General features: G+C 44.7%; 1 protein-coding gene across 2 annotated transcripts; it reads left to right on the top strand.

The window, feature by feature from the left end:
* Positions 1–1005: 1005 nt before the first annotated feature.
* On the top strand, positions 1006–17306 carry LOC112265289 (SPARC-related modular calcium-binding protein 1). Of its 2 annotated transcripts, XM_024442440.2 has the most exons (11): positions 1008–1793; positions 5933–6107; positions 6595–6698; positions 8174–8273; positions 8422–8478; positions 8638–8718; positions 8826–9018; positions 11663–11742; positions 12103–12196; positions 14049–14356; positions 16768–17306. In XM_024442440.2, exons 1-10 carry the CDS (start codon positions 1716–1718, stop codon positions 14353–14355), a joined length of 1269 nt encoding a protein of 422 aa, XP_024298208.1. In that variant the 5' UTR covers positions 1008–1715; the 3' UTR covers position 14356; positions 16768–17306. The 2 variants fall into 2 exon arrangements, with proteins under 2 accessions (XP_024298209.1, XP_024298208.1); XM_024442441.2 differs by lacking the exon at positions 14049–14356 and having other exon boundaries at positions 1006–1793.
* Positions 17307–17598: the final 292 nt, after the last annotated feature.

Below are 17598 nucleotides of genomic sequence, written 5' to 3'. Positions count from 1 at the left end.
GCTCATGTTCACACAATCTACTCATTTATTATAGTTTAAACTGAAGAACATATTCAGAAATATCCCCTAGAAGCACAGCATGTCAGGTCATGTAAAGCTTACATGGACAAAGTGAAGGCCCACCGCTACCATCGGCTGAATTGTTTCTATAGGAACACCGCTTTAGAGTTCCCCGAGGAAGTTGGAAATGATGGGAGAACAAAAACAATGTGCCTGTTAGTGGCTACAGCCCTGTCTCTCGCTCCCTCGCTACCCTCCAGCTCCTTGTCTGTCTTCTCTACACAGCAGGGTGGGGAGGGACCCAGCATAAAGAAGGGCGAAGGGAGGGGGCCAGAGTCTCTTAATAAACATTCCATTATGTCTTAAATAAAAAGGAAGTTACTGTCTACCAATCTATGCAATCATCTATATCCAATATCACGGAGTTCAGAGAGAAATGGTGGGAATTGATTTGAAGAAATTAATTGACTAAATTAAGTGCATGACATTTTGTTTTATTTCTTCAATATTTGTAAAGGGGGGATCAAGGAGCTTAGGGGGGTCAAGGAGCTTAGGGGGGTCAAGGAGCTTAGGGGGAGAGGGATGTGAGCCAGAGTGAGGGAGGAAAAAATAAGATTTGGGCCAAAAGCTTGTACTTTTACCTGCAAGGTTGGAAAGCAGTGAGCTTTGGATTTGTGATTTCTTCTCTTTTTTTTGTACTCTTTAATATCAAACCTTATCTGCTGTACTGGAAACTGCAAAACAGCCTTCTGTCTAAAAGTGAATTTCACAAGCACACATAAAGTTTCCTTATAAAATACTATGACTTGGTCTCTGTTTTTATTTTCCTTCTCTAGGCCTACTATATATATATTTAAAAAGGTAGTATGAGTAGGCCCATTAACGGTTCAGAGTCAAAGGCATATATATGCGCACACAAAGCCTTTGACTCTGAACCGTTAATGGGCCTACTCATACTACCTTTTTAAATAAGCAAATAGTCATTTCCTCCTGGTAGGATACGTGTAAATCAGCTGCTTGCCCTATGGGCTGTCTAGTCTGCATGTTTATGTCCACGTGGGGGAGACTTGGGACCAGCAGTAGCTTAGTCGTAGACGGACCACTAGGTGTAGACCGTTTTAACCTCTACAAATGAGCCTATTAACGTTTTATAAAACACTAGTAGATTTCGATTTTAAAAATAAAATAATACTATGTGTATTGCTATAACTACTTTTTATACAATAGCCACTGTGAACAGGTAGGCCTGAAGTATGGCAACCAGTTGTGCAGCAGTTACGCACATGTTATTGTCGAACGGAAAGGGGCAGGCTACTTGGGGATAAAGCCACGGTAGGGATTTGACAGGGGAGGTCTTGATGCTCATGTAGTCTGCGTTCAAATCCAGGATGACCGAGAACCATATTTACAATTATAGTGTGTTTTTGAAGAAATTTCTCCGTGACACTATTTCTGATTATTCATCACTTGCCACCGGTTTTGCGGAAAGCCCAACAATTTGGGATCTACCCGTTTTGTCGTTCCACTTGTCAAGAGATCTGCCGCTTACCAACAAAATGGCCTGCTGAAAGTGAAAAGAAGATAAAAAGCTGCCCTTAACGTTCTTGCGTTAACGGTGCCACGGAAGGCTGGATTGGCTGTCGATTTGTACACGGCGCTTTGCCAGAGACAGAAGTGCGCGCAACACCTCCAGCAGAGCCACGCGCCTGGGCAGTATGCTGGTGTTCACGTTCACCTGTCTCGTGCTGCTCATCATCTTGTTCTCGGAGTCTATTCAAACTGAGAGGTCACCGGTAAGTCCTCAAGGATTTACACTTTCATACTTCAGAAGTGCTCATTGTGAGAGACAGTCTAGCATGAACTGTTACATTTTGTATTATCATTCTGTGATTGTCACCTGAACTTAAACCAACATCCAATCACCGATGGTGCGTTTTCAAACATAACTAAACGTGAATGCAAAACGTTTTATTACATCTCTGCTCTGGCTGAGTGAAGTAGACTATAATAGACAGAAAGGAATGGTTGCCATCTCAAGCAGTGTTGAAACCCTTTTCAATCAGATTGGTTACAGCCATGAATTAAGGGCATACCTGTTACCTTGAGTCATAGAGCTCTCAACGTGATCTAAAGTTGGCTTAGTTTAGTACTGACCATAATCATTTAGGAGATTAGAGTATGACAAGCTGATCCAAGATCAGTGTGTAAGGGGCCACACCTACCTCCAAGCCATGGAGTGGAATCTGAGAAAGTCTATAAAGCCAATGTTCCCTAAAGAGGTAGTGTATGGAGTAGACAAACACTGGCTAACTAGCCCAGACCGCAGGCCAGAAACCGCCTAAAGGCAAATATTGAAACTTGTTTTTTTATTTTACCCGAGGGAAAACGGGTGTGTGCCTTCAAAAAGAATTCACACCCCTTAACTTTAGTCACTGGCCTAACCATAATGTCAAAGTGGAGTTATGTTTTTAGAAATGTTTCCAGATTCATAACAAATGAAAATCTGAAATGTCTTGTGTCAATAAGTATTCAACCCCTTTGTTATGGCAACCTAAATAAGTTCAGGAGTAAACATGTGCTTCACAAGTTGCATGGACTCTGTGCGATATTATTGATTAACATTACTTTTAAAGGACTACCCCATCTCTGTACCCCACACATACAAGGTCCCTCAGTCGAGCAGTGAACACAGATTCAAGCACAAAGACCAGGGAGGTTTTCCAATGCCTCGCAAAGAAGGGCACCTATTGGTAGATGGGTATATAAAAAAGCAGACATTGACTATCCCCTTGAGCATGGTGAAGTTATTACACTTTGGATGGTTTATCAATAAACCCCGTCCTTCCTAACTCAGTTGCTGGAGAGGAAGGAAACTGCTCAGGGATTTCACCAGAATTGAATGGCTGTGATAGGAGAATTGGGGATGGATCAACAGCATTGTAGTTACTCCACAATACTAACATACAGTAAATTAAAGGGTGAAAAGATGGAATCCTGTACAGAATTAAAATATTCCAAAACATGCATTCTGTTTGCAATAAGACACTAAAGTAAAACTGCAAAACAACTTTATGTCCTGAACACAAAATGTTAGGTTTGGGGCACATCCAAGTACCACTTCACTTCTTCATATTTTTAAGCATGGTGGTGGCTGCATCATGTTATGGGTATGCTTTTTATGGGCAAGAACTAGGGAGTTTTTAGGATACAAATAAATGAATTTGAGGCTAAATCCTAGAGGAAAATTACTTCAGCCTGCTTTCCAACAGACACTTGAAGACAAATTCACCTTTCAGCAGGACAATAACATAAAACATGGCCAATTATATACTGGAGTTGCTTACCAAGATTACATTGAACGTTCCTGAGGGCCTAGTTACAGTTTTGGCTTAAGGCAAGACTTGAAAATGGCTGTCTAGCGATGAACAACAACCAACTTGACAGCGCTTGAATCATTAAAAAAAAAATGAAAGTGCATATATTGTACAATCCAGGTGTGCAAAGCTCATATAGACTTGTGCAGTAAGACTCAGAGCTGTAATTGCTGGCAAATGTGATTCTAACATGTATTGACTCAGGGGTGTGAATACTTGTGTAAATGAGAATTCTGTATTTCATTTTCAATACATTTGCAAAAAATGTCAAAAAATATGTTTTCACTTGGTCATTATGAGGTATTGTGTGTGTGTGTATATGGGTGAGAATCTATTTAATCCATTTTGAATTCAGGCTGTAACACAACAAAATGTGGAATAAGTTCAGTGCTATTACTGCTTTCTGAAGGAACTGTACCTGTTTGAGTGTGTGCATACAGTACATGTGTGTTTGGTTACCATGCCAATTTTGAAAGGTGAGAGATGGTGTACTTGTACAGGACTCGGCTGTGAAAGTGCACACGTTTAGCATGTCTGCGTGTGTCTGCAATGTTTGGTGGTTTTGTATTCTGCAGGCGCATGACAAATTGCACACACAGGCTGTTTTGTCTGTCCAGACTTCCTGCCACGCCATAGAGATGAATGGAGGAAAACTCTTCACATGTGCCTGATTCACTGGTCTCATTACTTTTACTCCGCATACGACAGGGGAGGGGGCTTATTTCAACATAAAAGTGACTGATATGGATGTAAAAATATACATGTGCCAGTCTTTCAGCAGCATTTCAGTCTCAGCCAAAACATCGTATTTCATCACACTAAGGCGACCCTCTTCGAGAAATATCTATATTTTCATATATAGTTATAAAATCTAACACCAGGTTGCCTAAAACATTGCCACCTTGTTCGTCCACGCTTCAACGCTCTGCCCAGAACACTGACGCTAATTGTAGCTGGAACACGTTGTAACACTGCACCTGGACAGAGAAGCTCACTCAAGGCTACTAGTTACTCTTTAGACCTGAACCTGGTCCATTCAGCGGTACTGAACTCCTAGTTAGAAAGCCATGTCCCGTCCTCCAGCCACAATGACACCACCTCCAACATGCACACACACACATCCAAAGTATACGCTGTCCTCCACAAGGAATCAATCGATGAAATGATGCCCTCACCACCTAGCAGCACAGGCAGGTCCTTTCATCAGAGGAGAGTTTTTTTTTTTTTTTTTTTTTTTTTTTTTTTTCAAATCAGGAAAAATTATGCAAACAGTGAAACACACACCATGGCAAATTGACTGAGCTATGACAGAGTGTGAGGGAGAGCAGGAGACAAAGAGGTATTGAAGATCGGGCCTGGAGGATGGATGGGGCTTTGAGTGGGGGGGGCAAGGTCTGGGTCCAGGGTTATCTGAGTGGGAGTGAAGGTCAACGACAAGAGAGGGACCCGTGTGTGAGTGCATGTGTGATACCTAGCTTTTAGTGCAATGTCTGGCACTGGGCAGCATGTGTTAGCAATTTAGCAGAAGCCTATGGCCTGCGGTCCGAGTACCTCTCTCCATCTCTGTTCTCGTCTCTCCTCCGCCCACCTCACTGGAATGTTGATGTAAAAAAAAAACACATGGTGTGTCAATAGAAGTTTATCAAATGCAGTCTAGGCCTCGGGCATCCTACTAACGATTAGGAATACCACTGTGACTATGAACAAGGCTGGAAAAAGCTGTGGTGTACCATACTATAGCAGGGATACAGGGAAAGCCCTCGGACAGCTGTCGTGTTCTGCAATATGTGTCCTCTAGGATGGTGTGTGTCATACTGAAGCATTGACTCAAGGACAGGTAAGAGATTTTCGAGGTCATGCATGTCTGGTGTATGGTCCAGTATTACAGCAATATTCAGATGACCGAACAGAAATGTTCCAGCATCTTCCCTTTGGATGCAGGCCTGTAAATAAAATACAGTACTTTACTCCAGCCATGACAATGAGCTACAGACTGAGCCCACAGTTGGCAGGCAGGGGGGTGAGGCGGGCCTGAAGAGTCTGGAACCTTCCCCTCAATTAGACCTGTTTATTTACAGAGCAGTTAGCTAGCAAAAACAGCTCTCACAGGTACAGGATCAGGTGAAATCCAAGATATACACACACACACATTTCCTTATTCTCTATTTTAACATACTTTGGCCATGTGTTGACTGCTGCAGTGCTTATCTTTTACGTGCTCCCTCTCTCAGCTTTTCCCAGCGTGACACTGAAGCACTGTTCGTGTGCCAGACAAGCAGCAGACTGAGTGTCCACTAGCCAAGGCACCAACAAATAGCTCCTTTTTAATCCCTCTCTTTGACCAGCTGCGCTTAAGTCTATCCACACCAAACACTCCAAATGTGTATTTACCCGTGTTCTGATTGGTCACACAACTTCGGTGCGAGCCCTTCTCTGCTCTTTTCCCATCCATCTCTCTGATACAGTACGCTGCTGGGGGGGTCAAAGTGTGTCATATGAGAGTACAGGTCAGGAGGGTGTAATTGCATTGTACTGCCTGTGTTGCTGCTTGTTTCCAGCCGTTTCTGATCCCAGAAAACATGTGGCCCCGGGGCTGTGCGCTGGACTGCCACAGGGAGCGCCACCGGACAGTATGTGGCAGCAACGGACGCCTTTACATGTCCCTGTGTGCCTTCCAGAGAGCCCAGTGCATCAACACTCAGCTACGGACGGCACCACGAGCACACTGTGCAGGTAAGTACCCTTTAGTGACCATAAACTGTGTACATTCTATGAAAGTCAGTAAAGGACGCCTCCATCTATACACGCGTATTCACACTGTACACATATATACATTCCATCTATTAATCACCATATATACCAGGGATGGGCAACTTTTATGGGGGTGAGAGCCACAAAAAAATCTGAACTCATCATGAGGTGCTGCAGTTGTTCGTGGTTCTGTGTCCACCGCCTCTCACATTGCGAGTTCATTTCGTGCAATTCTACACATTTTGCCATGGGAGTGTAGAGAAAATGTTGCAGTTTTAAAGCAAATTTGTTAAGATTCCACTCATTTTGCCATGGGGCAGAGAGGAAAATGAGCTGTCTTAGGGCCTTCAAAAGGGCCGCCAGTTGACCATCCCTGATATATACAGTACACACAATCTATACACACTTCTGCATTGATTATATATGCCAATGGAAGTAGTAGAGATGGTTGCTGGACATCCCCCTTCAGATTCCACCCAGTCCAAGTGCCAGCTGGCTCGTAGTCAGGCCCTGGAGTCCAGAGTCCGCAGCCACACCGTCCCAGAATGCGGTGCAGATGGAAGTTTCCTGCAGGTACTGTCTGTCTTTCAAATGACAGAAAATCATAGCAAATCAAATTGGATTTGTCACATGCGCCGAATACAAAGGATGTGGTCTTTACCCTGAAATGCTTGCTTACGAGCCCTTCCCAACGATGTACAGTCAAAAAAATTATAATAAAAATAGTAACACAAGAGGAATAAAATACACAAGAATGGAGTTATATACATATATAGTACCAGTACCAGATCTATGTCTAGCTATATGCAGGGAGTACCAGTACCAGATCAATGTGGAGCTATATACAGGGAGTACCAGTACCAGATCAAGGTGGAGCTATATACAGGGAGTACCAGTACCAGATCAATGTGGAGCTATATACAGGAAGTACCAGTACCAGATCTATGTGTAGCTATATACAGGGAGTACCAGTACCAGATCAATGTGGAGCGAAATACAGAGAGTACTAGTACCAGATCAATATGGAGCTATATACAGGGAGTACCAGTACCAGATCTATATGGAGCTATGTACAGGGAGTACCAGTACCAGATCAATGTGCAGGGGTACGATGTATTTGAGCTAGATATGTACATAAAGGCAGGGTGAAGTGACTAGGCATCAGGATAGATAATAAGAACAGAGTAGCAGCATACAAAACATTAGGATCACCTGCTCTGACCAGGTGAATCCAGTTGAAAGCTATGATCCCTCCACTTCAATCTGTGTAGATGAAGGGGAGGAGACCGGTTAAAGAAGGATTTTTAAGCATTGAGACATGGATTGTTTATTTGTGCCATTCAGAGGGAGAATGGACAAGAAAAAAATATTTAAGTGCCTTTGATGGGTATGGTAGTAGGTGCCAGGTGCACTGGTGTGAGTGTGTCCAGAACTGCAATGCTGCTGGGGTTTTCACACTCAACAGTTTCCTGTGTGTCTCAAGAATAGCCCACCACCCAAAGGACATCCAGACAACTTGACACAACTGTGGGAAGCATTGGTGTCAACATGGGCCAGCATCCCTGTGGAACGCTTTCGACATCTTGTACAGTCCATGCCCCGGTGAATTGAGGCGGTTTTGAGGGCAAAGGGGGGACTCAATGTTATGAAGGTGTTCCTAATGCTTTGTACACTTTGCGTATGATGAGTTTAAAAGTGTGCGTGTGTCTGTGTGAGTGTATGTGAGTGTGTGTGGGTTTTGTGTGAGAGGGTCAATGTAGTGTGTGTGTCTGTATATATAGTCTTGTGAGTGTGCATAGAGTCAGCACAAGATGGGGTCAGTGAAAAGAGTCTGGGTAACCATTTAATTAACTATTTAGCAGTCTTATGGCTTGGGGGTAAAAGCTGTCTCGAAGCCTGTTGGTTCGAGAGCCGATGCATCTGTACCGTTTGCCGGACGGTAGCAGAGAGAACAGTCTATGGCTACACTTTAGTGAGCATACATTTCAGTACTTGGCTTTGATGAAGTTGGCAAAATGCAGGTTCTGACAAATGTCCCACTTCCTCAGATGCAGTGCCACAACCAGACTGGTTACTGCTGGTGCTCTACTCCAGATGGGAAACCTGTCAGTGGGACATCTGTCCTGCACCTCAGACCCAACTGCACAGGTGAGACAGAGTTTAGATCAATCAATAGTGCTCCACTGACACTAATATAAAGACCCATTCAAACACTGCCACACACGTACCTACTCTGGTACGGGCTTTTATCACAGTCACTTTGGTCCTTGAAAAGTTCTTGTCTCTGTGGACACAGGTGAGGGTGGTCCCTCCCGGCCCACCGCCGACCCTAGCAGGACCAAGTCTGCAGCAGGTGAGAGGAGTGGACTTGGAGAATAACCGTTGAACATGCTTTTAAGTCTAGCACTAGGCTTAATCTGTCTCTGGGAAACCGTCCCGTAATGATGGACATTTTCAGAATGATACTACCATATTGTTCGTTTACACTAATATCGCTATATTTCCTGCACAGGAATCACCGCTCCTCCGCTCTGGGTGACCATCCGGTTGAACTCTGACCCCAAAGGGAATCGTTCTGTAAAACGCCCTACAGGTAAGGAGTTTTTCTTTTTATGAGCTTTCATAGCTATCACTTCTGTGAGATAATGATTAGTGTGTGTGTGTGTGTGTACATGTGTGCGTACATTCATGCTTCCACAGACAGTCCTCAGACGTGTGAGAGGGAGAGAGCAGCGTTGATGGACAAGGTGCATGTTCTGTGGCAGGAGGAGCGCTTCATCCCAAAATGCAGTGCAGACGGGCGCTACAGCCCCATCCAGTGCCACGTCACCACGGGGTACTGCTGGTGTGTCCGGGTGGACACGGGACGTCCTCTACCAGGCACCTCTGCCAGGTATGGCCTCGAACAAGGCACCTAGTAGATAGAGAAATGTGGCTAACGCTTTATTTTACAGCCCGATAATTACCAGGTAGTTACATAGGAATGACTTGTAACAGTTTAACTTGGCAGTACAATAAAGTTTTACCTAAATGCATTCTACACTCCCATGACATGCACAGTCCGCTATCAGAACTCTCCCATTCCACACTTTACTAAACTGATCAATGCACCCCATGTAGCCCAGGAGCCTAAGAAATGCCTACCGAAGAACTCAAACACGGAGTATACAAACATTAAGAACACCTGCTCTTTCCATGACATAGACTGTCCAAATCAAATTCTATTGGTCACATACAGGTGTTTAGCAGATGTTATTTTGGGTGTAGTGAAATGCTTGTGTTTCTAGCTCTGACAGTGCAGTACTATCTAACAAGTAATATCTAACCATTTCACAACATATGCCCGATACACACACATCTAAGTAACGAATGGAATTAAGAATGTATAAATATATAGACGAGCAATGTCAGAGCGGCGTAGACTAAGATACAGTAGAATAGAATACAGTATATACATATCAAATCAAACTTTATTTGCCACATGCGCCAAATACAGCGAGTGTAGACTTTACTGTGAAATGCTTACTTACAAGCCCTTAACCAACAGTGTAGACCTTACCGTGAAATGCTTACTTACAAGCCCTTAACCAACAGTGTAGACCTTACCGTGAAATGTGTAGACCTTACCGTGAAATGCTTACACAAGCCCTTAACCAACAGTGTAGACCTTACAAGCCCTTAACCAACAGTGTAGACCGTGAAATGCTTACTTACAAGCCCTTAACCAACAGTGTAGATCTTACCAACAGTGAAATGCTTACTTACAAGCCCTTAACCAACAGTGTAGACCTTACCAAGTGAAATGCTTACTTACAAGCCCTTAACCAACAGTGTAGACCTTACCGTGAAATGCTTACTTACAAGCCCTTAACCAACAGTGTAGACCAACAGTTGCTTACCAAGTGAAATGCTTACTTACAAGCCCTTAACCAACAGTGTAGACCTTACCGTGAAATGCTTACTTACAAGCCCTTAACCAACAGTGTAGACCTTACCGTGAAATGCTACTTACAAGCCCTTAACCAACAGTGCAGTTCAAGAAGAAGAAAATATTTACCAAGTAGACTAAAATAAAAAGTAATAATTAAATGTAACACAATAAGAATAACGAGGCTATATACAGGGGACACCGATACCGAGTCAGTGTACAGGGGTACAGGCTAGTTGAGGTAATCTGTACATGTAGGTGGGGGCGAAGTAACTATGCATAGGTAACAAACAAACAGCGAGTAGCAGCAGTGTACAAGAAGAGGAGGGGGTGGGGTGTCAATGTACATTTTTATGAATTGTTCAGCAGTCTAATGGCTTGGGGCTAGAAGCTGTTGAGGAGCCTTTTGGTCCTAGACTTGGCGCTCCGGTACCGCTTGCCGTGCGGTAGCAGAGAAAACAGTCTATGGCTTGGGTCACTGGAGTCTCTGAAAATTTTATGGGCTTCCCTATGACACCGCTGAGTTGAGTAATGCAAGATATGTAAACATTATTAAAGTGACTAGTGTTCCATGTAATATAGTGGCCAGTGATTTAATGTCTATGTATATAGGGCAACAGCCTCTAATGTGTTAGTGATGGCTATTTAACAGTCTGATCGACTTAGGATAGAAGCTGTTTTTCAGTCTCTCGGTCCCAGCTTTGATGCACCTGTACTGACCTCGCCTTCTGGATGATAGCGGGGTGAACAGGCAGTGGCTCGGGTGGTTGATGTCCTTGATGATCTTTTTGGCCTTCCTGTGACATTGGGTGCTGTAGGTGTCCTGGAGGGCGGGTAGTTTGCCCCCGGTGATGCGTTGGGCAGACTGCAAACACTCTCTGGAGAGCCCTGCGGTGTTCCTAATGTTAGGTATACTCAGTGTATACTGTATATTGTATATTTTAACATTGTATTATATTTCAAGTGTTGTGCTAGTTTAGGATTTTACCATTCCATACTAAAGTATTGATAGTGCAAAGCTATGGTTTTATTGATGACGTTTAATATCCTGGTTCCATAACATTATTTAATGGACATTTCCATCCATGTTCACTGTATTTTCCCTTAGCTTCATATACTTATCTGGCTAACAATGCCACTGACACCCTTGTGAGCAAAATTGCTTGAAGATGTCTTTTCAAAGTCATCTCAACCAAAAAATAAGTATACTCATAGGGTATTTGTGTTTTATTTAACTAGGCAAGTCAGTTAAGAACAAATTCTTATTTACAATGTTGGCCTAGGAACAGTGGGTTAACTGCCTTGTTCAGGGGCAGAACGACAGATTTTTACCTTATCAGCTCGGGGATTCGATCTAGCAACCTTTCGGTTACCGGCACAACGCTCTAACCGCAAGGCTACCTGCCACCCCAAATAGTGTATAGTGTAGCCTCTACTGCATCTCCTCCTGTCCATGGTGAATAGTAACAAAGATGATAACAAATGGCAAAAGGGAACAAACCATTGGGTAAATGCATTGTGATGTATGATCACAATGATTAAATGGTGTGAGAGGAGTCTATGAGTTTCGGCTGGAGATCATTCCCATGGCTGTTGTTGCCCCCTTCAGGAACCGGCTGCCAGACTGCAGCCTGGAGGAGCCCCACAGCAGCCAGCCTGACAGGAGCTACAGAGACAGATCTCTACCAGGTCAGATCAGCAAACTGCACTGCACTATACCTGGATAGATCAACAAGGATCTTTCTAGTTTTTACTAGCCTGGTCCCAGATCAGTTTGCTCTTTCTGCCAACTCCTTTGGTTATTGTCACTCCTATGGCCATTGGCAGACATCACAAACTGATCTAGGACAAGGCTAACACTAACACTGTACATCTGATTGGTACTTTCTATGCTGAATACTGTGGGTACTGTGTCCTTGAGCTGTGGCGAATGCAACGTGGACTCTTGTCTAGATTACATCATAGCGGGTAGGCGTATCTCATTTTGTCAAGAGTCACAACTTAAACTGACCCCATCGCCTTGCCTTAATAATCTCTCTCTGCTCCCAGGGTGCCCTGGGGCCCAGAAGAAAGAGTTCCTGCAGAGTCTGTTGAGAGCTCTGCAGCTGGAGGTTGAACAGTCTGGAATACTCAGCCCTCACAGGTCAGTCTGCATACCACTCTATTTATACTAAACACAAATATAAACACAACATGTAAAGTGTTTGTCCCATGTTTCATGAGCTGAAATATTAGATCCCAGAAATGTTCTGTATGCACACATATTATTTCTCTCAGATTTTGTGCAAAAATGTGTTTACATCCCTGTTAGTGAGCATTTCCTCTTTGCCAAGATAATCCATCCACCTGACAGGTGTGTCATATCAAGAATCTGATTGAACAGTATGCTCATTACACAGGTGCACCTTGTGCTGGGGACAACAAAAGGCCACTCTAAAATGTGCAGTTTTGTCACATAATACAATGCCACAGATGTTTCAAGTTTTGAGAAATTGTGCAATTGACATGCTGACTGCAGGAATGTCCACCAGAGCTGTGGCCAGAGAATTTAATGTTAATTTCCCTACCATAAGCCGCCTCCAACATTGTTTTAGAGAATTTGACAGTACGTCCACCTGGCCTCACAACCGCAGACCACGTGTAACCACGCCAGTCCAGGACCTCCACATCTGGCTTCTTGGATGTGGGATCATCTAAGACCAGCCACCTGGACAGCTGATGAAACTGAAGAGTATTTCGATCTGTAATAAAGCCCTTTTGTGGGGAACAACTCATTCATGTTAAATCTATGGATTTCACCCCTGCCCAGTCATGTGAAATCCATAGATTAGTGCCTAATTAATGTATTTAAATTGACAGATTTCCTTATATGTACTATTACACAGTAAAATCTTTGAAATTGTTGAATGTTGTGTTTATATTTTTGTTCAGTATAATTAAACCCACTGGACTTATTTTCCCTACCACCTGTTTATATCTTCACTCCATCCATCCCTCTCTTTCTCACTACAGGCCAGTCTGCATACCACTCTCTTAAACCCCACGGACCTACTCACCCCATCTATCTCTCCAGTTCATCCCTCTCTTTCTCACGCTTACATCTCTCCTCCCTCTCGTGGCCACTTAAATGCTCCGTACCTCTTTTCCTTTCTCTCTCTCCGTCTGTCTGTTTTTCACTCAGTTCATTTATACACACAACTCTCTCCTTCACTTGACCTCTTCTGTTTTACATAGCTGCCCATCTGTAATTCCCTGTTTCTCTCACCCCGCTCTCTCCAAAACCATCCTCTATTCGCGGACAGATATTAGTACACAGGAGGTTGGTGGCACCTTAATTGGGGAGGACGGGCTCAGGGTAATGACTGGAGTGGCATCAGTGGAATGGTATCAAACACATCAAACACATGGTTTCCAGGTGTTTGAAGCCATTCCATTTGCTCTGTTACGGCCATTATTATGAGTCGTTCTCCCCTCAGCAGCCTCCACTGTATTAGTAGTATAGTGTATTTCTGAATACATTACCAATTTACCAGGCCACTGATTGGCTGTTGTGCTGTAATGGATCTGATAGTACTCCAGTATGTAATTTAAATATTTAAAATAAATCTTTTTTATACCGATTGCCTTTCTGTTTATATTTCGGCTCGACACAGAAATGGGAAAATGGTTATATGTTCAATATGACTGAGGCTAGGGTTCAGGAATGGAGTGCTTGTGTGAAATGACTTATTTTATCCTTACTGCGGGAATCTCATCAATATAGATTCACTGACTTGTCAGGCTCTGTGGTTCTGTAAAAAAACACATTGGAACGTGGTCCTCAGTATGTCAGCGGGAGGCCGTTTAAGAAGTCTTGTGTTTGCTAGATTCTCCCTGCATGTGGCTCATCTTAAAATAAACGTTTGATTTCAATTCAAGACTATACAAGCCAATACATGACTGTTGTCCGCAGAAGAGCAATGCTACTGGTCTGACGTGTGTCATTTCTATACCAGGGTGTCGGACGCCCCCCTTTCAGGCCCCATGTCCCCTCCCCCATCCACCCCGGTCCCGTCCCTGAGGGTTGAGGTGTGGGACATGTCAGACCCGGGCGGGGAGGAGGAGGTGCTGCGTTGGCACTTCAGGCAGCTGGATACGGATGACAGTGGAGTGCTGAGCGAACGTGAGGCCCGGCCACTCCGCCTCTACCTGCGCAGGAGGTTAAAGCCACGCCGCTGTGCTAAGAAGTTTGCCCAGTACTGTGACCGCAATGGGGACCGCGGCATCACCCTGTCTGAGCTCAATGCCTGTCTGGGGCTGTGAGGTGGGTTTGGTTCTAGGAGAGAGTTGAGGTTGTAAGGTGGGTTCGGGTAGTTGTGAGGTGGGTTTGGTTCTAGGAGAGAGTTGAGGTTGTGAGGTGGGTTTGGGTAGTTGTGAGGTGGGTTTGGTTCTAGGAGAGAGTTGAGGTTGTGAGGTGGGTTTGGGTAGTTGTGAGGTGGGTTTGGTTCTAGGAGAGAGTTGAGGTTGTGAGGTGTGTTTGGGTAGTTGTGAGGTGGGTTTGGTTCTAGGAGAGAGTTGAGGTGGGTTTGTGTAGTTGTGAGGTGGGTTTGGGCTTTGAGAAGAGGTGAATATGGGTTCAAATTTGGCTTTGTGATGTGTTTAGTTTGTTACCACTTTGAGCTGAGAGGCTTTGAGTTGTGAGATTAGCCCTTTTGTAGATGTTATGTAAGATCTATTGTATTTGATGCAAAGTCCAAGATTGGTTTAGAAAACCACTCAGGGTTATATTAAGTGGACACTTTATTTGTTGGGGTCGGTGCCAGGTACATGTTTTGTCAGAAAAAACGAGTTATTTCTAGCTGGGAAATTAGATTTCCCTGCTCTCTTCTTCATGAGTCGCCTTTGAAGTAGTGCCAGGAGGAGGAGAGTGTAGGACAAGTGTGTGTTTTAGAGATGAGTGAAGCGGAGGTTCAGTAAATGACTATCAGTGAATCCACATTGAGAGAGAGGGGGGGACGACTAAATACATTTGTGTGTATTTCAGTACTGCGTCTCTATAGTGTGCGTCTCTATAGTTCTCGTCTCTATGGTGCGCATCTCTATAGTTCTCGTCTCTATAGTGCGCATCTCTATAGTGCGCATCTCTATAATGCGCGTCTCTATAGTATGCGTCTCTATAGTGCGCGTCTCTTTAGTATGCGTCTCTATAGTGCGCGTCTCTTTAGTATGCGTCTCTATAGTGCGTGTCTCTATAGTGTGTGTGTCTCTAGTGTGTGCATGCGTGAAATTAGAAGCGCTCTGTCCGTTACGGCTGTTAACACGTCCCTGGCACAATAGTGAATTATGGGACCTCAGCTTGCCCTGTTGAGTGTCTATATTTCAACAGCACAGAAAGAACATCTGAGTGAGTCAGCAGAATGTGTGTGTGTGTGTGTGTGTATATATGGCTTTCCAGGTGTTTGATGCCATTTAATTTGCTCCATTCCAGCCATTATTGTGAGCTGTCCTCCACTCAGCAGCGTCCACTGTCCCAGACCCACTCCTTACCAGCTCCAGATGGGTCTCTATGTTTTGGTTTCTCTCTCTCTCTCCTTCTCTCCGTTCCACATACGAGAGGGTGAGAGAGAGGGAGAACGAGACAGAGGAGAGAAAGAGGCTCTTTTACCTCAAGGTTAGTGCTAGCTCACCAGGGACCGCTGTTTTTGGCTTGGTGTCAGATAAATTAAAAGGCTGCTGCGTGTTTATGTACATTTAGAAACCAAAACAAACCTCGAGCCAAAATTACCAGTCCCACCCCTCCCTTAACCTCCAATTATTCAGTCTAGCTGAGGCGTACTGACAGCTAGGGGAGAAGGTGAGAGGTGTTGTAATGGGTTCTACCTAACACACGTATCTGGCCTCCAGACACTCCTGATGACAGTAATGGGAATAATGAGGAAGGCCTCCAATGATTCAGAACGACTCGTCTGAATCAGAACTAGAGCCCACAAGACGTAGGTTAGAGGTCCTGTTGAATTAAACAAGACAGTCATTCATACATCTGTCTCTCTCTCCTATCCTCCCCTCTCCTATCCTCCCCTCTCCTATCCTCCCCTCACCTCTCCTATCCTCCCCCTATCCTCCCCCCTCACCTCTCCTATCCTTCCCCTCACCTCCTCCTCCCCTCCCCTCATCCTCCCCACCTCACCTCTCCCTATCCTCCCCCTCACCCCTCACCTCCCCCTCCCCTATCCTCCCCTCCCCTCACCTCTCCTATCCTCACCTCCTCCTCCCCTCCCCTCACCTCTCTCCTATCCTCCCCTATCCTCCCCTCACCTCTCCTATCCTCCCCTCCCCTCCTCCTATCCTCCCCTCCCCCTCCCCCCCTCACCTCTCCTATCCTCTCCCCTCCCCTCACCTCCTCCCCCCCCTCCCCTCACCTCCCTCCCCCCTCCCCTCCTCCCCCTCTCTCCCCTCACCTCCTCCCCACTCCTATCCTCCCCACCTCTCCTATCCTCCCCACTCCTATCCTCCCCACTCTCCTATCCTCCCCTCCTCCTATCCTCCCCCTCCTATCCTCCCCTCCCCTCCCCTCACCTCTCCTATCCTCCCCTCTCCTCCCTATCCTCCCCTCCCCTCCTATCCTATCCTCCCCTCACCTATCCTCCCCTCTCCTATCCTCCCCTCACCTATCCTCCCCTCCCTATCCTCCCCTCACCTCCTCCCCTCCCCTATTATGTCCTGTTTTACCTACAGTATCCATCAGTAGAACCGAGGAGAGAAGGCAGAGAGCATTGAGCAACAGAAGATCCAAGATCCAAGTCCTGGGCCTGTATTTGTCAAGCGTCTTAGAGTAGGAGTGCTGATCTTGGATCAGGTACATGTCATCTTATTCATTATGATCAAAAAGCAAAACTGATTCTAGAACAGCAATCCTACTCTGAAACGATTTGGTAAATACAGGCCCAGAAGACCTGAATTCTGCTCCACTCCTGTCAAGTTGTCATTGGAAGATCCAGTTCTACAGCACTTTGTAAAGCACAAAAAAAGGCCTCAATTAAAGCGTCGTTGCAGAATATACAGCACACAGAATAGAGTATAGAGTCGCCGCTTTATTTTAATGTGTTCTATGTCTTTTGTGTTGCCGTGTCGGCTCTGATCATTTCCTCATGTTCATATTTATCAGTAATGGTCTACTGCTGTAAAACCACAATGTAATTTGTGTATTTGTCATTTTAATCCGTAAACCGTGCTCAAATATTTGTCGACTAAAAATAAAATGGGTTTTAAAAATACACTACTCTATTATGCAGTGTACAGATCCCTATATGGGTTAACCCATCTGGGGAGCAAGTGGCATAGTAAAATGATTTAAGGTTTTCATCTGTGTGTGTTTAGGATGAATGCAACAAGGATTTGCTATATCTTTCGAAGGAATCACTAACAAATGGTGGGTTTAGGACCCTGGGGGTCTGGTTTGACACTCGAATGATACGGGCGGAGCATATTAACAGACTAGTTGTCAAAGGAAATAAAATATTGAATGTGATGCTTTGCCCGTCCGGATTGGAGTGGGGGGGGGCACAT

The sequence above is a fragment of the Oncorhynchus tshawytscha genome, linkage group LG13 (assembly GCF_018296145.1).
Source record: "Oncorhynchus tshawytscha isolate Ot180627B linkage group LG13, Otsh_v2.0, whole genome shotgun sequence".
Taxonomy (NCBI): domain Eukaryota; kingdom Metazoa; phylum Chordata; class Actinopteri; order Salmoniformes; family Salmonidae; genus Oncorhynchus; species Oncorhynchus tshawytscha.
Note: the sequence above shows the minus strand (reverse complement) of the source record. Positions and strands in the feature narration are given on the sequence as shown.

Excerpts from the sequence above, each read along its gene's own strand:
- LOC112265289 (XM_024442440.2), top strand. The coding sequence starts at position 1,716 with ATGCTGGTGTTCACGTTCACCTGTCTCGTGCTGCTCATCATCTTGTTC. Across the intron at positions 6,699-8,173 it reads CAGATGGAAGTTTCCTGCAG|ATGCAGTGCCACAACCAGAC; the intron begins GTACTGTCTGTC and ends CCACTTCCTCAG. Across the intron at positions 9,019-11,662 it reads CTACCAGGCACCTCTGCCAG|GAACCGGCTGCCAGACTGCA; the intron begins GTATGGCCTCGA and ends TGCCCCCTTCAG.